General features: G+C 36.8%; 4 protein-coding genes and 1 pseudogene across 6 annotated transcripts; 4 read left to right on the top strand and 1 right to left on the bottom strand.

The window, feature by feature from the left end:
• On the bottom strand, positions 2563-8680 carry LOC18780132 (protein DETOXIFICATION 18). Its single transcript, XM_020561398.1, is given in 8 exon segments — positions 2563-2694; positions 2781-2899; positions 2979-3229; positions 3337-3393; positions 3489-3575; positions 3825-4369; positions 4495-4725; positions 8636-8680. Coding segments are annotated over 8 exon segments (1467 nt in total).
• LOC18780295 (probable purine permease 10) lies at positions 8232-10798 on the top strand. Of its 2 annotated transcripts, none has more exons than XM_020561399.1 (3): positions 8232-8358; positions 8522-8682; positions 9371-10798. In XM_020561399.1, exons 2-3 carry the CDS (start codon positions 8646-8648, stop codon positions 10495-10497), a joined length of 1164 nt encoding a protein of 387 aa, XP_020416988.1. In that variant the 5' UTR covers positions 8232-8358; positions 8522-8645; the 3' UTR covers positions 10498-10798. The 2 variants fall into 2 exon arrangements, with proteins under 2 accessions (XP_020416988.1, XP_020416989.1); XM_020561400.1 differs by having other exon boundaries at positions 8526-8682.
• LOC18779148 (Werner Syndrome-like exonuclease) lies at positions 13804-15081 on the top strand. Its single transcript, XM_020561203.1, has one exon. It carries the CDS (start codon positions 14204-14206, stop codon positions 14843-14845), a length of 642 nt encoding a protein of 213 aa, XP_020416792.1. The 5' UTR covers positions 13804-14203; the 3' UTR covers positions 14846-15081.
• LOC18778852 lies at positions 15343-16577 on the top strand (annotated as a pseudogene).
• LOC18780970 lies at positions 18797-21982 on the top strand. Of its 2 annotated transcripts, none has more exons than XM_020561462.1 (6): positions 18797-19168; positions 19374-19410; positions 19633-19916; positions 20232-20268; positions 20476-20753; positions 20934-21982. In XM_020561462.1, exons 1-6 carry the CDS (start codon positions 18914-18916, stop codon positions 21561-21563), a joined length of 1521 nt encoding a protein of 506 aa, XP_020417051.1. In that variant the 5' UTR covers positions 18797-18913; the 3' UTR covers positions 21564-21982. The 2 variants fall into 2 exon arrangements, with proteins under 2 accessions (XP_020417051.1, XP_020417052.1); XM_020561463.1 differs by having other exon boundaries at positions 20476-20744.

A 22208-nucleotide genomic window follows, 5' to 3' on the forward strand; every position in this document is an offset into this window, starting at 1 on the left:
CTTTTCGCAAATGTCTGTCTCTGTTGCAAGCAGAGCAGTCCTAGATTTGGCTTACTTTTTTGAGGACACTTCCATTTTCCAGTGATCTCCATCACAGGAGAATGATGGAAGTTTGTTGCATCTGGGCTTTCTTTTCACCACTGCATCCCTTCCACCTGCTAATGTGGCTGTTGCTTTTCTAATCTCTTGTGGTCCTTCCACAAAATTTTCATAACTTTTTCTTGGAAGTTTGTGTTTCCTTGTTCTAATAAAACCATCTTCTGATATTTCTTTTCCGTCATCTTTTCTGTCTTTGCTTCCATGAGTTGGTTTTCTTTCTGACGCTCCTTTAACTGGAATCAACTCTGCATCACCTTGAATTAATAAACAATCAACTTCTGCATGGAATTTTGCTTCTGAATTCTCCTGTAAAGTGAAATCCTTGCTATGAGTCATGTATTTTGGAGACTTTCATCATTCAAACATGAACTTCTTTCGATGTTAGACATCTTGTGCTGTAGCCATAACATGGTTTTGCAATGGTTTAGGCATATGCTTGCGATACAAATTATTCTGACTAGGTAGGTTTTCATTTACTCCACCGCGGTGACCCTGTAATTTACAGACATTATTAGGGCAATGATGACTTGAGCAAGAATGATTATGTCAGTTCATCGATTCATAAATATAAAAAATGTGGAAATACACAACTCCATAACCAAAGAAAATAAAACAGAAGAAAGAAAGGTTTTAAAAAGAAAAGTAGGGATAGGAAAGGGAGACATATAGAAAGAGTACCTCACTTACAGGCTTCCTTTCCTGCTTATCATCTCTTCTCCCAGAGCTGACACATTTTGCAAGCCCTTCAGACTCTAAATCAACAACCTCTTCACCATCAGTTCTCTTTTGACTGAAATCCTCCAAATCCTCTTCTTTTCCTCCGTTGCTGTTTTCAACCAGAAACCGATCCTTCCCACTTCTATTTTCTTTGCAAACAAATCTCCAAAACCATCATTTGTATCGAACACAGGAGATTCATACACATAGCTTGAGAACCAGTTTCTGATGTCAATAGGCTCTAACAGATCAGGAAGCAAGCACAAACAGATCAATAACTTCATTTCTTATTTTTTTAACATAAAATACCAAGAAAATAAATGGAAGCAGAGAATACGATTCAATGATTCACTGCTTGCATACATTTTCTTAGTAGCCACACAATTCAACGAGGGGGAAAATAATAACTTCAGAAATAAGTGAGAAAGCCTGAAAGGAGGGAAGGTGACTCCGAAGGATCTTGAGTCTACAAGAATAAAAATTGTGTTAGATTATTGTATATTTGGATTCTCAATAAAGAACGAGGGGAGAAAGAGACAGATTATTTGTGAGTGTGAGGAAAAACAATTTGCTTTTCGATTTAATGAACAAAAGCTTCATCTTTATTTCCATTTCCCCTGAACCCACCTGAGTTTTCTTCTTTTTCTTCTCTTACGATTTCATCGATACCCAAATCATCGAACAACGATTTGGAATTCAGTACAGGCCAGTACCTTTCGAAACAGTTTCTCAGATCTGGAGGCCATGTCATGACTAAAATAAAAAAATTAATATCTTTCACGGACTTGGGAAATTGAAGAATCAGTAACTGAGAAGTCGTGGCTTTGAACGTTCTGCTTCGAATACTTCTCCATCAGCTTTTGCAGTTTGTTGAGTTTGTGTTGGTAGTTGGTTTTAGACGATGGCGCACAAGTTTGTCCCGCGTTTTATTTTCATTTGAATCTCCAGCGTTCCATTCAAAGCAAAGTGAGAGTGAGAGACAGATACACACAGGAGTGAGATCAAGAGAGTTACGTGTGGAGAAGATTATCTTGATGATTTGTAGCTTGTAGAGGTGTCTAAGGGGCTGGACCAAGCTCGTGCCATGCACGGGCTGATCCAGTCTGTTTGACACCTCTAGACTCTAATAGCTTGTAACGTGTGTCTACGTTCTTGTTATATTTTGTATACATCAAGTTTTGGGAATTGGTTTGGTAACGTTGTTCTCTTCTTGTAAGCCTTGCACACGATTTGGTGTATTTGATGTTGGATTCTGTCAAAAATCTATTAGTTTGTTGACATAGTATGAGTGTGAGGCCCACAAGAACAATGATATAGTACCACATAGATTAAATCAAATGTACTTTTTTTTGAAATGACGTTACTGAACTAATAGAGTCGGAGTCCACCAATACAATGAGATCCACTTCTATTAGAGAAGTGGTACACAATGTGTTATATAAATGTGGTAAACTTAACATTTTTCTTTCTTTTATTTCTTGCTTATATTGGTTGAGTTCGTAATGATATATTCTATTATTAATCTATATCTTAACAATTTCATCCACTGCAACCCCCCACCCCCTCACACCATCCCATTTCAGGTTTGACATGGGATGAGAGAAGTTCCAGAACTGCAACTCAACATGGGTAATCAACTATGTCAACTGTACTAATCCGTATTTTATTATGAAATTAACTGAATAAATGCATAAACTAAGTTTTCCCAAATGGTCTATGTTGCTACAGTTTAACAATTACATTTATCTAGACCAAAACTGGGCTTCCTTCCTCTGGATGTTTAGATGAATCTGATTGAGTCCATTTCTTGAGCAGTGTAATCAGCATGAGTGTGCTTGCTTGAAAGGAGAGACCGCAGATTATACCAATCCACAAGCCCTGTACCAAAATGAAGCACAACAAAAATCTGAATTCATTGAACTATTTAACAAAACAAATCAAATGAAGTTATAAGGCTGCCTCACCTTGGCATATAGTTTGAACTTAAATCCAAGAAGACCAGCAATTGTCATACCAATCAAATAAAAAGTTGCCAAATTTACATACACAGCCAAGTGTTGCCACCCACATCCTCTAGCCACACCTGAAAAAAACCATAATCAAATTATTCTGCACCAAGAAAAAAAAAAGAACAGAGTTGATGAAATGTGAGTGATCTCAACCTGAAAAGACTCCTTGAACAGAATCAACAATTATAGAAATTGCAAGCAATGGTGTCATTGAAGCAAAGTCCTCTCTCAATACTGCATAACTTGCATTGCTGTCAATGAAGAAGCCAGCCCAAACATTGTGACCAAATGCAAGGGCCAGAATAATCGCGAAAGAAAGAAGCACAGAGAGCTTAAGAGTCACAACCATTGCATTCTTAGCTCTGCCTGGATTGCCTGATCCTAATTCATTTGACACTCTTGTGCTGCCACAATATGCATGTTTTGTTTCAATGTATGAAACTAATATAGAAAGCATTTAATGAAGAACTTGAAGGAATTCGAACTTGCTGGGAGTTTTCGATCTACTAACCTGGCTGCAGCACTGAGGCCAGATGTAACCATGTAACCAATTTCTTGTGTATTCACACTGCAGATATAGTTGAACAAATGTTGCTTGAGTAAGGCAGAATGAACATGTTTTAGAAGATGACTAACTCTAAGGAGAAATATATCGAAGCTTACCAGATTGCAAGTAGTGAAGTGGTTTTTGCTGAGTTTGGCATCAGTCCTCCCATGAACACAAGAATCTCAAAAGCCCATTCCTCCAAACTAGAAACACAAATAAATAACTAAAATGATGGCTTCATGAACATTAAATATAAAGATAGAGGATAAATGTTCAGATGTCACAAAGTGTGCTTTATGTTGTCATACTATTAATCCGATATATATCGATCATGTAGAAGTTTGTCTCAATGTACATGTGTATTTAGCTACATATAGATGACATGTTAGATATTTGGCAAGAGAACGTTACTTGAGATGAAAATAAATTTATTTTAAGGATTGTACGCTTACCATTCCATTGTTGCAGAGGGGAGGGCAAATTTTAAGCCGGTGAGGATATGATTGAACGATTCTATCGAAAATCCTTCCCATGTACGCTCAAAACTCTTTGTATAATTAACATTGAAGGCCATCATAAGAACAGATATCCAGAGAGAAATTGAGGCTGCAAGTGGAGCTCCCTTGAAACCAAGAGCCGTCCAATGCACCAAAACATAAGTAATGCCAATATGAATAACAAAGGCAATCCCTGAGAAGACCATTGGCATGACATATACAGATTGTGTCTGATGAAATCTCAAGATGTTTTGGAGGAATCCATATGCAAATAGTCCGGGGAACAGAAATTTCAAAAAAAGAGCAGCACATTTTGAAATTTGAGGATCTTGATGGAGTAAAATTAGTATGGGCTCTGTATAGAACCAGATTATAGATATCATGAAACAGAAGAGGAAAGATACGATGCAAGAAGCTTGTAGATAAATCCCCAACATTCTGTACGACTTTGCACCAAAGCCTTGCCCGCAAAGTGTCTCAAGAGCTCCACTTAACCCAACCTAAACAGATAAAAGATAGACAAGAGATACACTAGTGTTATTTGATTTTATGTCACGTCATCAAAAGATAAAATATTACAAACTGTCTGACAAGAGAACATTTTCCAATGTGACTGAGAAATTACCACGAACGCAAAACCGGTAACGTTGGCCCATGAATTGGCCAGAGTTGCACCAGCCAACTGAAGCTCACCAAAGTGGCCAGCAAACATGACTGAGACCAATGGGATCAAGGAGAAGAACACATTGGTGAGAATTGTTGGCAGTGAAAAGTAGACCTGTACTTTGGCCTCCTCAACGTCTAACAGTTTGTTCCACCACCTTCTTTTTGATCCTTCTTCTCCAAGCCCATCTGCCTAGCTACAATCTGGGTGCATTAGTAATGTCTTAAAAATTCGTTTTTTGTGCAAGTTTTGTTCTTAATATCCAATAAAAAAGATAGGCCTAATAGAATTGATTTGCGAGAAAATGAAAAGAAAAATTAACAATAAAAACAAAGTAACACCAAAAAAAGGTCGAATCTCTCACCTTCAGCGATCATTTTCTCCGGAACCTAGAAGACGAATAATAGAGATTGTAAGAAATGAACTTATAAATAAAGACAAATCAACAATAAACTAAGAAGATAAAAATAGTACCAATTTGTTTTTCAATAAAAACTCAATGACAAAGAGGTCCGAGGAATTCATATGGCGGATGATAAACATATATAGTGTGAGCCATTGCACTATCATAATTAAATTAAGTAGAGTACAACCAACAAGAGAAGAGACTTTTGTTTTCTGATCAAGAACTCAATCATGGACACTTTTTGGGTATGTATTTCTTCTATTGGTCAAATATTTAGGTATGTACTTCAATCATAAACTTTCAAGTTTGAATCCCCTCTCTGCATATGAATTTAGTCCACTACTTTATCCATACTGTTTGGTAAAGTTCCTAACTCAAAATTAAAATTAAAATACATGATATGTTTTTAGGTTTATGAATAGATTAGATCCTACCCTAATTTACCCAAAAGAAATAAAAAACAACTCAAAACCATTCATGACATGTTTGTGCAATTATGCACTGCATTATTCCATGCATGTGATTGTGTGCACACTAATATGCTGAAACAAATAATTTTGGATTTTCCAGTTTCATCAACCAGAAAAAGAAAAAAAAAATTACTGGGAAACGATCGAAAATATACAATACCTGTTTTTTTGCCTCGAACACGTCCAAGTACACTTTCTTCCATGACCGCCTGTTTCTTTGTGTTCCTTCTTCTTCTCCATGACTATCTGCCTCTAATAAGGCTGTAGTAATGTATCTATCTGAACTTTCGGAATCTGCTAACATCTCCATCTGCCTTCTCTTCTTTCTTTTCGGGTTTTTAGAGCGGAATCTTGAATAATACTAATGAAAAGTTAAAACAATGTCGTGTACATAGACACAATATCAACACTAAGATCAGCAAGATCCTTGTTGGAAATAGAAGATCAGCAAGATCCTGTTTCTAAGTAAAAACACGAATGTTTTCTATACATTTTATTTTAGTATTAGACATAATTATCCTTACTAATTAGTATTTGTGACAAACAGTATTTCTGTTTTGGTTTTAATACCTAGGAATTGAATTTTGTTTTGAATTTGGCCAAAGAGGAGGCCCAGATTCGTTAGCCCACCTTACATTAATCACTAAAAAGACAATTATACCCTTTAGTCTTGATAATTTTCTTGGCGGTCTAACTATGAAGTGGTGATACGAGTAAGTTTGTCTGTAGATTTGCTTGTTTTATCTTCTTCTGGAAACAGGTTATGTTCTAGTCAGATTGCTGCATCATGTCTCATTTTGTTGTTTTGACGCTTTATTCTAGTACCTTTCTATGCTTTGTTTTCTGCTATTTGTCTGTGTTTTTTAAATTCGTATTGTATTGGTGTTGTCTTATTTGGTGATTTTGTTTTATATTTTTGACGTTAGATGAGTACTGCTATTGCCATTGAGGATGTGAGAAGGGAGGTGAAGATATTGAAAGCTTTGACCCGACATAACAATCTAATAAAATTCCATGAAGCTTTTGAAGACCATGATAATGTAGTAAGTCCTGATCACTGAATTTTTTTTTTTTGGACTCATGTGATTCTGTAAACTTGTCTTCTTGACCTTCTTTGTTATGGATTTCTTAACTTCAATTGTTGTACTTTTCAGATTATGTGAAGGAGGGGAGCTCTTAGATAGGATACTTGCAATGTATTTCTTCTGGTGCCTATTTGATTTGAATGCACGTGTCTTGAACTTGTTATGTTTTGGTTGTTCTTGATGAACTGGGAAATAGGAAAGTCATGGGAAAAATTGTTGGTAATTCAACAGCAACTGGTGCCCTATCATATTACGGATATTCTAATTCCTTTCTTCAGGGGTGGGAAATACACGGAAGATGATGCAAGGACCATCATGATACAAATTTTTGTTTTTGTAGCTATTTTTTTTAACATAATTGATATCTACATTGTATTTTTGTTGCAGTTTCTGTTTTTATTTGCAGTTTTTGTGTGAATAAGTGTTGAAATGATTTTTTTTTTCTTTAAACCATTGATTGTTTACATAAATATTGTATAACTAAATAAATATATTACAAAATCAAGTTTGGTGTAGTGGTTTGTGAGTGAGCCTTCCTCTTTTGAGGGTCAAGGTTCAAGTCCCTTCAATGACACAAAGTCTTTTTTCTTTAAAGGTTCGAGTCCCTATGCTAATTAGATGAAATTGTATTCCTATCTTCCAAATTAATAAACTATATTATGTTTTAAAACTAAAACTCCCCAATCAAGGATAATTTGCCACACGTATACACTGTCATCATAAATTAACAAATTATATCTTTATATGGGACTCGTTTCGAAGGGCTGGTTGCTGAAACTCCAATAGTGCAACCAGAAGCTGCGCCTTCTGCACCCCATCACCAACTGCCAATTGAGTAAGAGAGAGAGAGAGAGAGAGAGAGAGAGAGAGAGAGAGAGAGAGAGAAATTCTTACTATCTTGAAATTTGAGAGAAATTCTTGTTTGATAGTATCTTGGATTGAGAAATAAATGGAGAAATTGGAGGAATCTTTTCCATTGACAAGGAGGGTCTCATTAAAGCAAGAATATATATTTTCCAATTTTCAGTATTAGTAAAGTTTGCATTATGCTTGTAGTAAAAGTTATTCTGCTTATGGTCGAGGTCGTTATTGTTTGACTGGAAAGTCAATAGGCAAGCAAGTCAGATAATAAATAAGGTAATGAGTTGCAAGGAGTATTAGGACCGTATCAATATCTCAAACTCCATATCTACACCAATATATTCCAAAGTATCTGTGTACCTTTTTTTTTTCCTTTTTTTTTTTTGGTCTGACAAGGTTCAAACATACGCCTTGGTAATCGACTACCTTTGGTTTAACGATAGTAGTCTCTCTCTCTCTCAAAAAAAAAATTGTACGTAGTAGTGTCATTCACATGGTTTGAGGAGATGAGTTCTATTCACGTGGATACAGTAACAATGTATTTGTGATTAGTTTGATACCTAATTTAGTTCACCTCGTTTTGTACACCATTATAACAAACTGGCTCAGCTCCGTTAATGACCATGCTAATTTTCCTGAGATCCCACCTTGAAGGCTAGTATAAGCAAGATCTTATTGCAATTGGCAGTTTTTCCTTTGCGATTTCATCTTTATTGCCAATTAACATATATAGATCTGCCCTTGAGAAATTACTAATTTTGATATTTGATGAATGATGACTAAAAAGTGGAGTGTATATACTATGTATTATTCATGGCACTTTTTAGCCATCATTTATTTATCAAATATTCACTCCAACCAATAAGGGGAAAAGTTCTTCCTCGGCTTCATACTTCCATAGCTTTCAGAAAAGCTTTCACAACCTGCGCATCATGGTGTGATGATACAGTTGCTTTCTTCTTAAAGCTTCCATAGCTTTAAGTTCGGCAACATCCCACTTCAGGTTTGCATCTTCCTACAAAATAAAGTTGCTTTCTTCTTTCTTTTGCTTATCTTCTGCATCCCGCTGGTGGCTTGGGGGTGTTTGTTTGTTTTCTTTTTTCACAATTTTGAAATGTTTTCTTCATGGAGATGAAAACATAAGTTGTCTCCTCATTCTGTGCTAGCTAGAAGACACCATAGTGCATATGTAGATGCCAAGATTTCATGTGAATTGAAAAAAGCCTCTCTCTCTCTCTGGTTTCTCTCTCCCCCTACATCATTTGAGAGACGTTCTTTACCTTTCACAATATGGGAGAAGCTCACCAGCTGCAACTCAGCATCATGGGTACGTATGCCACTTATTCATTTACTTACTGGCTTTTATTTTACTTTCTTATTTAGATAACTGAACTAGAGGTCTATTCTGTGCATGCTTGGCTATGAAATCAGCTGTGAAAGCTAGGCTATAGCACGAGTAAATCATTGACTATAAAATTTGGTTATAGAAAAAGGCTTCATTTGGATTACGGGATTCCAAATTCATGAATTTAGACAATATTATAAGGTAAAATTGTTTGTTAAGACTATTACAATTCAAATATGCGAAGATTTTAGATGTGAAAGGAAGGAAGAAAACAGATGAATTTCAAATAATTCATTGCATAAAGTTTCAAATGTACATCTAGTTATTGAAAATTCATTCAATCTAATTTGGTTCTATTTTCGTAGCACATTTAGCCTTATTCTCAAATCCAAGTCATTTTTTCCAAATCCCTCCATCCAAATAAAGCTTTAATTAAATAATATGGTTGCTTGGTTGCTTGGCTTCTGATCATCTTCTGTGTCACCGAACTTATCAATGGATGGTAGGCCCAAGGGAAAATTCCCATGACAGAATTATATGGGATAGGGCTGGTAAACCTTTTCTTGATAAATATTATAAATAATCATTTGGATTTATTCAATATGTATACATGATCAATCTCATGAGTTGCAACAAACAGTACTGATCCTTGCATTTCTGTTCTTATCAGTTCATCATCAGGACGCAAATGGAGCAAACTCCAGAAGCATTCGCAACACATCGGTGCTTCCTCGGGGCAAAAGTTTCAACTGGTGGCTTAGAATGACCCTTTATACATGCCTAGTGCTCTCTGGCCAGTCAGTTGCAACACTCTTGGGAAGATTGTACTTCGACAAAGGCGGCCATAGCAATTGGCTGCAAGCCCTTATGAACCTTGCTGGCTTCCCCATCCTGCTTCCCTACTATTGCATCCCAGCACTTAGCAAAAGAAATAATCCAACCACAAACAGTGTTCAATCGGAACGGCCGCCGTCTACCTTAACCCTTGCATCAGTCTATGTCTCTCTTGGCCTCCTAGTAGCGTTTGGTTGCTTCTTGTATTCTGTAGGGCTATCATACCTTCCTGTGTCCACATATTCCCTCATCTGCGCATCCCAGTTGGCCTTCAATGCACTTTTCTCCTTCTTCCTCAACTCACAGAAGTTCACTCCTTACATTTTCAACGCTCTCTTCCTGCTCACCATCTCCTCCGTCCTCCTAGTGTTTCAAGGCGACTCTGACTCAGGCGCAGCCGGAGTAACCACCAAAAGAAAGTATGTAATTGGTTTCCTATGCACCGTTGCAGCATCAGCCTCGTATGGATTGACGCTTTCCCTAACACAGCTTGCATTCAGGAAGGTTATAAGAAAGGAAACATTTACAGCGGTCATGGACATGATAGTCTATCAGTCACTGATTGCAAGCTGCGCCATCTTCATAGGGCTTTTCGCTAGCGGAGAATGGAAAGGTTTGAAGAAAGAGATGGGGGAGTTTAAATCCGGGAAGGTATCTTATATCATGAACCTAACATGGTCAGCTATAGTATGGCAGCTGTTTGCTATTGGCGGAGTAGGGTTAATTTTTGAGGCATCTTCCCTCTTCTCCAATGTCGTCAGTGCTTTAGGTTTGCCTGTGGTTCCGGTTCTAGCTGTTATCTTCTTCCATGACAAAATGGACCGAATTAAGATAGTGGCCATGGTTTTGGCCATTTGGGGCTTTGTTTCATATCTTTATCAGCACTACCTCGACGATCGAAAGGCCAAGACTGCTGAGAATGAAAATGCCAATGGTGAGGTTTCTACAATTCTCCCACCTTGAAACAAGCTTCTTTCCAGCGCTCAAGCACTAACCGGTTACCGATTATATATACATTGTTCTTTCCAAGTGCATGAAACATGTTTAGAATTTTAAGGCTCACATCATAGGTAAGTCAGATTTCTATACCTGCGTTACAGGTTTTCTGGTTTTCTTCTTTCTCAATTTTTGTTTTATGTTCTGGTTAAAAGAGCAAAAGCATTTCATTGGAATTTCTACAAGTAGTAGAGTTGTAGAAAGTTTTGTACAATGGAGGAGCGTGAACGGCTATATAATAAGTAACTCCAGTGAAAGATCCTTTTTATTGACCAACTAACTCATACATTAATTGGTAACTGTGTAACCTTAAATTTTGAGACGGTGATTCTAAATTTCTGAACTCACAAATAAGTACTGGCCGATTCCCCCAAATGATTGAAGAAATGCTTCAATGTAGCATAGATACAACAATATTTTTGAATGCTACCCCTTTATCCCTCATCACTAGAACAACAAAAGTTTGGAGGCGGTAGATCTTATAACCGTAAAACCCCTTCTGCCACCACTAGGGATGGTAACACGCCGATTCGGGGCCAAGTATAGCAATACCATACCCGTCTTCATTCCATCCCCAAAAATAATTATCAGGGAATCTCCATCCCCATCTCTATTGTGGGCTACATTAAACACTAATTTCATTTTAATATATCATTCAACTCAATTACATTTAATTCAACTCTAAAATTCAACTCAACTACTCACAATCATTGTAATATTATACTGTCTCAGCCTAGGAATATTTAAAATTCAAAGATACATGTCCTCGATTTTCCCTTGTTAAAGCTGGGGACCTGACGTGACTTGAAGGGGAATTTTGTCATCCCTAACTTTACTCTTATAATAATGCATAATAGGTCTTTTTAACAAGTATGGGGCATACAATAATGCATATTAAGTCTGGCCTAAATTAAAACTACTATGTTAATTTAATAATAATTCAAAAAAATTAATAAAATATATTATTTTAATCGCCTTATTCTTGCCATACTCATATATTAGTATTTAAAATTTAATGTATCATTGTATCACATCGTATCGGCGTATCTATATAACCGTACCAGTGCAAAGTTGAAATCATTCATCCCAAATTCCTAAAGATATTTTATTTTCATGTAGTCGATTGACAAAACTTTGGATGTTGATTTACTAAATTCGGGTGATATATGACTATACTGTATATTTTTTTTCTTGGATTCTCTTATTATACGTTAGAATTCATGATTTTTAGAATAATTAATGGTATAGTTAGGGAAAGAAGAAAAAAAAAAAAAAAAAAAAAAAAAAAAAACTCTTTCCCCTCTCCCTGGTTAAAAAAAGGGCAAAGGAAAGAAGAAAGAAAAACAAAGATGCTTTCCCCGTCCAACCCTCTCTCTCTCTATCCTTGTTTGCTCCCTTTCTCTCTGTATGTTTTGCGTTTTTCAAGATTTCATTTATTTTAACCACCACCATTTCTATCGATTGTTTTATTGGGTTTCATCTTTTTTGTGACACTAGCCGGGGAAATTTCTACAAGAAGTGGTGTGGTTCTTGCACAAAAAATATAATTGATAAGAGCAGTTATTGTCAGTTTTATTGTGCAAGGATACAATTCGTTGGGTGGCAGTTGCTTTAGTCAAGAAGTGAAAAATATTTGTGAATGAACTTCTGATTGTTGTTTCTGAAGACTGCCCTTAATAGGTTTATTATCACCACTGTTTGGGTTCGTTTTGTTGGCATAGACAATTGTTCCATCTCGTGGTGTTGTTGCGCAGTTTTTGGTCTGTCACAATTTTACTGTCGATTGGTTTTGTTGTGTTCTTTTTTTGGTGGCATTTATGCAGGAAGTGGTGTGGTTGTTGTATAGAAGTATGATCGGTATTGAAGAAGTTCTTGATAGTTTGTTTGTACAGGGATACAATCGTTGGTTTACATGTTTTATAACACCAATCTTTCCTCTTCTCTTTCCTTTTTCTGCTGTCACTTTTTTCTCTTCTCTTCTCTTCTCTTCTCTTCTCTTCTCTCCTTCTTCCTTCTCCTCCTTTTCTCTTCTTTTCTTCTTCCTATTTATCCTGTCCCTTTTCTCTCTTTCTTTCTCTTTTTTCTTTTTCCTTTCTCTTTTTTCTTTTTTCTTTATCTTTTTTTCTTTTTCCTTTCTCTTTTTTCTTTTTCCTTTCTCTTTTTTCTTTTTCCTTTCTCTTTTTCCTTTCTCTTTTTCCTTTTTCCTTCTCTTTTTTTTTCTCTCCTCTCCTTTTCATTTTTCTTTGTTTCTCTCCTTTTTCATTTTTCATTTTGTTTTGTTTTTCCTCCTTGTTTGCAAAGGCGGAACCAGAAATTTTACAACGAGTGAGCTAGCTACATTAAATCATGTTTTTGTACTTACAATTTCTATATTTTTTGCAGAATTAAAAGTATATATTAAATCATGTAAACCACGTTAGTTCATAGTTCAATTGACTAATTTTTAATATTTTAAAAAAAAATATTTGGATACAAAGCGATATTGAGGGAGGGAAAATTGAACCTTAGACAATGGTAAATGGTCTTAACTATTTGAGCTACAAACCCCTTACAATTTTGAATTAGTTTTAACTTAAAACAAATACATATTAATTTGCAACCAAAATTATCAAAATGAAAATATGTTCAACAACAAAATTGAAAGTGTATATATTTTAATATATTTTTTTATTGTTGCCATGCAATTAAATTCATAAAGGATTGGATTTTTTTTATTTTTTATTTTTACTTTAATAGGTTAATGGATATTGTGCTATATTTGAAATAAGGTAAATATATAGGTTTAATTTTTTTTTTACCCAAAAACCTTGCTGGGCTACATCCCATTGTAGCCCTTGTGGTAGTTCCGCCCATGCTTGTTTGTTTCTCTCTGCTTCTCTTTTTTCTCTCTTTCATCCGGTGGCTGTCGCATATTGTGGATTTCGTTGCTGAATTTTGCAATTGTGTTCGAGTTGTTGGCCTTCACGGCCACATCATTTTTAGATCCATGTTGACGTTGGCAATGCTTTGTTAGTTGCAAGTTTCTGGTGCAGCCAATGTTTTGTTGATGTGTAGATTAAAGGGATGTATAGGCTTCCTATTCTTTCTTCTTTTTTTCTTATTGTTTCCCTTTGAGTTGTTCCAGCGCAAGTATTTTATTTAAAGATCACGCATTTGTTCATGTCTCTCATGCTATGTTTTGGATAATATTGTTGTTTGAGTGTTATATTTATACACTTTTAACTTTTATGGTGCTTATTATTTTTTAATAAAGCATCTATTCCAGAAAGAAAGAAGAAAAAAAAAAAAAAAAAAAAAAAAGAAAGAAGCTCTTAAGGTGAAATTTTAAAGAAATAATAAAATGATATTGAAGTACGGTCTTTTGATATAACTTGTGCCAGTGTTATAATGTAAATAAACAACATAATTAATATTTTTTATTTTACAAAATAATATCAATAGATATCTACTCATATAGTATAATTACTCGAAATTTTATCCCAAAACCCCACATTTACCCTTTTTTTTTTTTTTTTTTTTGGGACAGACATTTACCGCTGTTGTTCCTCTTTGATCGGCACACCTTTTGCGCCTTTACGAGTTTCCCCAAACCATCAAACTTCCTGAGTCAACAACCGTCAAAATCTTTCACTCGTCTTCTTCGCAAAGCACAAGCACAGCCCTAGCCCTAGCCATGGCTATCAGCATCACAGACTACGAATCCAATTGCGACACCCACGACCTCTACAGAGTAGATTTCTTCGATGACAATATCGAAACCCTAGTCACGCACACTCCGTCCAAGGTGAGGTCTTGGATCCAGAAAATCAAATACGTACACCGTTTCAGGCTCCAAGAACTCATCGTCGGCCTCGACGTTGAGTGGCGACCATCCTTCACCCAAGGCGTCACCAACCCTGTAGCAACCCTGCAACTATGCGTCGGCCACAATTGCCTCATTTTTCAGCTCTGCTACTGCGATCGGATCCCCAAGTGCCTTTTCGACTTTCTTGCGAACCCGAGCTTTACCTTTGTGGGCGTCGGGGTAGGGGAAGATGTTCGAAAGCTGGCGGATGATTATGGCCTGGAGGTAGCGAATTCTGTGGATCTTAGGGTTTTGGAGGCGAGGCACTACGGGCGGGACCGGCCCCGGAGCGTGAGCCTGAAGGACCTGGCATCGGAGGTTCTAGGGCAGGAGTTTCAGAAGCCGAAGAGTATTACTTTGAGTCACTGGGACAAGCCATACCTCTCCCCCGCGCAAGTCAAGTACGCTTGTGTTGATGCCTTTGTTTCTTTCGAAATTGGCAAGGTCTTGATCGCAGCAGAGGAGGACTAAATAAAACATGTGGGCTGCACAGTTTTTTATTTTCTCTGTCTTTTCCTTTTTGGTAAGGATGATGAACAATTGATAAATAATTTAGTTTTGCTTACTTAATGCATATGTGTGTCGTGCTAACTTCCTACATAAGTATGTAAATGTTCTTTTGAATTTTTAATTTTTCTTTGATGTCAAAATCTTAGACCTCTGTTCTTATATGGTTGGTTCCCAAGTTTGGGAATTTTTTAGTGGTACATGTGTAGCTTTGAGTCAAAGCCGTATACTAGTTAGTTTTTTTATATTTTCCGTATCCCCGTGTACGCGTGTCCGTGCAACATAGGCTTTGACAATATGGTTTTTGTGTGTTCTTTTGAAATATTTTCATGTGAAACTCTTAGGTCTCTCTTATGTTTCTGAAATTTGGGGAGCCTTTCAATTTTTTGGAAATTTGTATTAGCAAGGTTTTAATCCAGGTTTAGAAGGTTAGACCATTGTTTGGCTCGTTTTGCCAAATAATGGCTGTTCCCAGTGGAGAGTGGAAGGGTTTAAAGAAAGAGATAATTGAACCATAGGTCTTTTCTGTGCATGCTTGGACATGAAATTACTTGGCTCCTTATCATCTTAGCCTAAGGGTAAAATCCCATGGCAGAGTTTTTTGTGCAAATATTTTTGTATCTGGGATAGAGCTGGTAAACATTTTCTTGATAAACATAAGCAATAGAAGCATTCATTTGTTCAATATGTCGAGATTATCAATCTCATATAAGTTGCAGTTAACAGAACTGATCCTTGCATTATTACCATTCTTATCAGTTCATATCAGGAACCAAATGGAGCAAACTCCCAAAGCCTTCCCAGTCTGTCTCTCTTGCCCTCCTAGTAGCATTTGGTTGCTTCCTGTATTCTCTCTCTAGGACTATCTTACCTTCATGTGTCCACATGTTCCCTCATCTGCGCATTCCAGTTGGCCTTCAATGCGCTTTTCTCCTTCATCCTCAACTCACAGAAGTTCACTCCTTACGTTTCAACGCTCTCGTCCTGCTCACCATCTCCTCTGTCCTCATTGTGTTTCAAGGCAACTCCGACTCTGCAGACGCAGCCGGAGTAGCCTTCAACTGGTTTTGTATGCACCGTTGCAGCCTCAGCGTCGTATAGATTGACTCTTTCCCTAACATAGCTTGCATTCAGAAAGGTTATAAGAAAGGAAACGTTTACAGCAGTCATGGACGTGATAGTCTGTCAGGTTGCAAGCTTTGCTATCTTGGTAGGACGTTTGGTCAGTGGAGAGTGGAAGGGTTTAAAGAAATAGATGGGGGAGTTTTAATCAAGGTTTCTTACATCATGAACCTCACATAGTCAGCTATATAGTGTGGTTGCTGTTTGCTATTTGCGGAGTAGGGTTGATTTTTGAGGCATCTTCCCTCTTCTCCAATGTCGTAGGTACTTTAGGTTTGCCTGTGGTTCCAGTTCTACCTGTGATCTTCTTCCATGACAAAATGGACCGAATTAAGGTAGTGGCCATGGTTCTGGCCATTTGGGGCTTTGTTTATCTTTATCAGCACTACCTGGACGATCATATGACAGCTGAGAATGAGAATGCCATATGCGAACGCTGAAGCACTAACCAGTTAGCGATTTTATACTCTCTGGTTTTCTGGTTTTCAATTTTTTTTTTTTTACTCCGTTTTTTCTGGTTAATAGAGGAAAGCCATTTCGTTGGAAATGACATGGGAAATTATTTCCCTTCAAATTTGTTTCGTTCCGTGAACCAAACGGGACCTTAATTTCTACAAGTAGAGTTGTAGACCTGGACGGCTATAGAATAAGTAACTGGAGTGAAGGACCCTCTCTCTTTTAGAATGAGTTGATACGACAACATATTATGTTGGAATGAATTGATAAAAGGGAATAAAAAAAGAATGGTAGATTAAAAAAAATCGTGCTATATATTAAAGGAAATTGTGTTTTTATTGACCAATTAACTCATAAATTAATTTGGTACCCGTATAAGTCATCTTTGAGACGGTAATTCTAAATTTCTAAATTAACAAGTATCAATTTTAACGTATTTTTTTAATACAATCGATAGTGTAAACTACAAAGTGGAAGGGGCTCTATTGGTTTGCAAGTCACTCCGTTACACTGAACTAGACCTCTTTGAACTTATTGTTTCTACACAATAGTTCAAATCCTCAACCCCAAAAAAAAAAAAAAAAAAAAAATCTTCACAAGTAATCAATTTTACGTCAAAACGCTCAATGCACCCTCTTTTCATGGATAGTGTGAAACAATAAAAATTTTGGGGGGATAGATTATGAATAAGAGTACTTCCAACCCTGGTGCCATGACAAAGGGCAAGTAAGGGCAGACACTATTTATATGAATAGTGACTACCCTACTCTTTTTTACTTTGCTTTTTCACCCATTGTTATGGCAAGTAAAGACAAATACTATTCACATAAGATATAAGGAGAGAAATTTGTATGAAGTTTTGGTGTGGGAAGTAAAGAACATGACTATGTATTTATAATTAAAAAAATTCTAAATTTTTTGGTAATATATATATATTTTTTTTGGTATTTAAATTAGTCACTGATGCCATACTAACATCAGCAAACCCAGACAGCAGCTCAGGCAAATCTTATCTTTGGGCTTGCCTAGGCTGATGGAGCTCACTCCTTGCCCAGGCTAGCCTTCACTGCTGGAGTTGGGTTTTGGGAATTGAGGGGCCTTCTGCCCGTACTGGCCTGCACGGGTAGTAGTGGTCTATAGGGCTCATCAATAGGTCGGGTCGGGCTAGCTTGACCCAAATTTAACGGGCTTAGGCTGAGCCAGGTCGGACTTTAAAGAAGAGAGAGAAAATACCGGGCCGGGTTTTTTTAGAAAATTCAAAGCCCAAGCCCGACCCATAAGCCGAGCTTGAGAAAGCCCATTGGGCAGGACCGGGCCGAAACAGACCTACTTTATTCGAAAAAAATCATAAACTTAATCATAAGGGCATTTTAGTCTAAATTTGAGATTAAACTCACTTAATTCCAACATTTTCATATCAAACCAAATTTATAAAATACCCAATAAAGTCACACAACTTAATAAGATTTTCCACAAAAATAATAAAACCAAGTATTATTTTGAGGTTATTACATAATTAGACCGTAATACGTTTTAAGAAATAATGTTAAAAAATAATAAGTATCAAAAATATTTTTTTTTTAAAGGATGGTATAAAAAAATATGTAAATGTTTGGTGATGTGTTCAAGAAAAACATGATTATATTTGGTGGTATGATTATGTTTCGTGATATGATTATATTTGGTGATATGATATGTTATTCATCTTATTTGTATTAATAATTGACACAAATTAATGTGCTAATCATCCAATTATAAACTATGAATGAGTAAAGAAAAGTAAATGAAATGAAACAAATTATATATGTGATTTAGGTGATATAATCCTAATCCTAAACTCTTGTTTATACAAAATTATATATGTATGCGGGCCTAACGGGCCGAGCTTTTGTGGGCGGGCCGGGCCGGGCTTTCTTGGGCTTAATCGGGCCAGGCTTATGGGCTAGGCTGGACTTCAGACACCCAAGCCCAAGCCTAGCCCAGCCCAAGGCGAGCCAAGCCATCTCAAAGCCCATAACGGGCTAGGCCACCTCAAAGCCCATAACGGGCCGAGCTGGACTTTTTTTCAATGACCCTGACGGGCCCCCATCGACCCACAAACCCGCGGGCCAAATGATGAGGCCTAGTGGTCTAATAGTGTCACTTTGGGGAGGGCATAGCCCATTGTCCCTTGCTCCACAACTAGACATGCCAGCATGATAGCTAATAAACGGCGGGAGATTCAAATGAAAATAAAACGCGGGACAAACTTGTGCGCCATCGCCTAAACACAAATACCAGCACAAAAGCAACATAATTTCAACAAACTTTGTTTCCTAATTTTTTTTTTTTCCCTTTCTGGGTACGCAGATTAAGGCCTCTTCCCACTTGTTCCATCGTTTCTGGTTTGTATTGATCTTTCTCAAGTGTCTGAAAGATACTAAATTTTTATCCTCTTTCATTTTTTATTTAGCCATGGGAGGGCCTCCAGATCTGAAAAACTGGCTCCCAAGATACCAGTATGAATCACCTGCACTGAATTCCGAGTCGTTGCTAGATGATTTCGGCATCGATGAAGTCGAAAGAGAAGAAAAAGAAGAAAATTCAGTTGGGTTCAGGGGAAATGGAAATAAAGATGGAGCTTTTGTCCATGAGAAGCAAATCTCAAATGGGGTTGTGGAATCTGGCAGCTCTTCTGGAAATGAGCATGAAAACCAATATTTAAGTAAGGTAGCCTTGCTTCTTGTCCTTTTTTGTTTCATGGGTTCTATTTCATATGGAACACAATCAAAAGATTTCATAGTTTCTAGATATAATTTATGGTTCTGAATTGGATTTTAAGATTGTAAATTAAAAGTAGCAACAAAGAAATATAGTACTAAGGGATAAACCAATGTCCCACATTTACGCATTGAACACAATTTTCTTGCTGCAGATTCCAGATTCTTCGGAATCAACTTCGTTCACTTCAGGTTTGTATCACTCATATCCATAGTTTTTTTTCCCGCCCAATTTATTGAATTGTTTGGCTACTGAGAAAATGGATAATATAAGCAATGCAGTCTTTGAATAACGTTCTCTGGTTCCATTTATTTATTGGCAATCAAACAGCAGATATGGCATTTAATGTTAACAATTTTTTTATTAAAAAAAAAACAAAGTAATTGATCTGTTTGTGTTTCCTCATCTGTTAGAGCCCACTGACATCAGAAACTGGTTCTCAAGCTATGTGTATGAATCTCCTTCATTGGATACAACTGATGATTTTGGAGATTCTGTTGGCAAAGAAAGTAAACATGAGAAGGATGGCTTTTTGGTTGGAAACAGAAACAGGGAAAAAGAAAAGGTATTAGGGGATTTTAGCATAAACAGAAGTGATAGCGAGGAGGTTGTTGGTGAAACGGTACAGTCAGATGGGCTTGCAAATTGCAGCATCTCTTTGAGAGATAATGAGCAGGAAAGGCAGCCTTTAAGTGAGGTACTATTTCTGTATCTTTCCTTTTCCTATAGAGATTTCAACAACCTAGTCAGTAAATCCTTATTCTCAAGATCTTGAAGTGATTGCAGGATATAACTAATGAGAAGGAAAACATAAAGATCAATCACCAATTATAGAAAGCAAGGATTTACACTCCGTTAACAACCTGAATCTACTAAAACAAAGAACTAGAAGTGCATTACAACGAAAAGCGAATAGTTTTCCTCACACTCACAAATAATCTGTGTCTCTCCCCTTGTTCTCTAACAAGAACCCAAATATACACAATAGTCTCACACAATTTTCTTCTTGTAGACTCCAGGTCCTTTGGAGTCACCTTCACTCCTTTCAGGTTTGTCTCACTTATTTCTGAAGTTATTGTTTTTTCCCTTCGTTGAATTGTTGGGCCACTGAGAAAATGTATGTAAGCATTGAATCTTTGAACTGTATTCTCTGCTTCCATTTGTTTTCTTGGCAATAAAATGTAAGATGTGGTTTTTTATGTGAAGAATGTAAGAAAATGAAGTTATTGATCTGTTTGTGCTTCCTAATCTGTTAGAGCCTATTGACATCAGAAACTGGTTCTCAAGCTATGTGTACGAATCTCCTTTGGTTGAGACAAATGATTGTTTTGGAGATTTTGTTTGCAAAGAAAATAGAAGTGGGAAGGATCGGTTTCTGGTTGAAAACAGAAACAGAGGAAAAGAAGAGGTTTTGGAGGATTTCAGTAAAAAGAGAACTGATGGTGAAGAGGTTGTTGAGTTGCAGTCTGAAGGGCTTGCAAAATGTGTCAGCCCTGGGAGAGATAATAAGCAGGAAACAAAACCTGTAAGTGAGGTACTCTTTCTATATCTCCCCTTTTCCCTATAATTTCCCACTTTTCTTTGTTAAACCTTTCTTTCTTCTGTTTTGTTTTCTTTGGTTATGATAGTTGTGTATTGATATTGATGAATCAATAACTGACATAATAATTCTTGCTCAAGTCATCATTACCCTAATAATGTCTGTAAATTACAGGGTCATCCCAGTCGAGTAGATGAAAACCTACCTAGTCAGAATGATTTGTATCTCAACCATATGCCTAAATCATTGGAAAACCATCTTATGGGTTCAGCACAAGATGTCGAAATAGGTTCTCAATCCACCAAAATAAAGCCATCGAACATCGAAAGAAGTTCATGCTGCAATAATGAGAAGTCTCCACAATACATGACTCATAACAAGGATTTCACTTTACAGGACAATTCAGAAGCAAAATCCCATGCAGAAGTTGATTGTTTATTAATTCAAGGTGATGCAGATTTAATTCCAGTTAATGGAGCGTCAAAAAGAAAACCAACTCATGGAGGCGTTAATGGAAAAGAAATATCAGAAGATGGTTTTATTAGAACAAGGAAAGACAAACTTCCAAGAAAAAGTTATGAAAATATTATGGAAGGACGACAAGAGATCAGTAAAGTAACAGCTCCATTAGCAGGTGGAAGGGATGCTGTAGTGAAAAGAAAGCCCTTAGCAGATGCAACAAATTTTCATCATTCTCCTGCGATGGAGATCACTGGAAAATGGAAGTGTCCTCAGAAAAGTAAGCCAAATCTAGGACCCTCTTTGAAGCAGCTTCGACTAGAAAAATGGGTTCGAAAGTTGTGAAAGCTTAAAATTAGAGTATCTTGGATGTTTAGAGTCCAGTAGAACGTAAAAGGGGGTCCTAACTAAGACAGGCAGTTGTGAAACGACTATTCTTGTGGCACAAGCTTTGAAATTTGGAAAATCACCGATGTTGAAGAGAGAACAGCCAAAGCAAACCTTAAGTTCACTGCTTGCTCTTGCAACCGAGATAGACAATTGCTAAAAGACTACTACCAAATAGCAATTTAAGTCACTGTGGGCTAACCCTTCAAATTGAGCATAAGCAGATACTTTCTGTGGTGGCAAGGTTTCTCAGAGTGATATTGCTCATAATAACTAGGCTATCATTTGAGTTTATTTCCAAGCTTTGCACATTTTTCCTTGTGTAAATTCCTCCGAGAAGGAGAAGAATAACAAATCAGATCATGATTTTCCTCTCATGTTACTAGAATTTTAAATCCCGGGTTTCAGAATTTATTTCTCCATGTGTTTGAGAGTTATTTTTTCTTGAACATTATGTATCGGAAGCGGATACACTGCTTGTGTATTGTATGTTTGGATCTGATTAGGTTTTAATTGTAGCTTGCCACTTCACTCTTGTACTGATACAATGGCTACTAAATTGACACGTCCTATATTAGTCATTTTTCTTAAGAAACCAAATGC

Source organism: Prunus persica, chromosome G4 (genome assembly GCF_000346465.2).
Source record: "Prunus persica cultivar Lovell chromosome G4, Prunus_persica_NCBIv2, whole genome shotgun sequence".
Taxonomy (NCBI): Eukaryota; Viridiplantae; Streptophyta; class Magnoliopsida; order Rosales; family Rosaceae; genus Prunus; species Prunus persica.

Bases quoted from the DNA above. Each gene is read 5' to 3' on its own strand.
- LOC18780295 (XM_020561399.1), top strand. From the start codon at position 8,646: ATGGGAGAAGCTCACCAGCTGCAACTCAGCATCATGG. The intron at 8,683-9,370 runs GTACGTATGCCA...TGTTCTTATCAG, and splicing joins GCTGCAACTCAGCATCATGG to TTCATCATCAGGACGCAAAT.
- LOC18779148 (XM_020561203.1), top strand. From the start codon at position 14,204: ATGGCTATCAGCATCACAGACTACGAATCCAATTGCGACACCCACGAC.
- LOC18780970 (XM_020561462.1), top strand. From the start codon at position 18,914: ATGGGAGGGCCTCCAGATCTGAAAAACTGGCTCCCAAGATACCAGTAT. The intron at 19,917-20,231 runs GTACTATTTCTG...TTCTTCTTGTAG, and splicing joins AAAGGCAGCCTTTAAGTGAG to ACTCCAGGTCCTTTGGAGTC. The intron at 20,269-20,475 runs GTTTGTCTCACT...CTAATCTGTTAG, and splicing joins GTCACCTTCACTCCTTTCAG to AGCCTATTGACATCAGAAAC.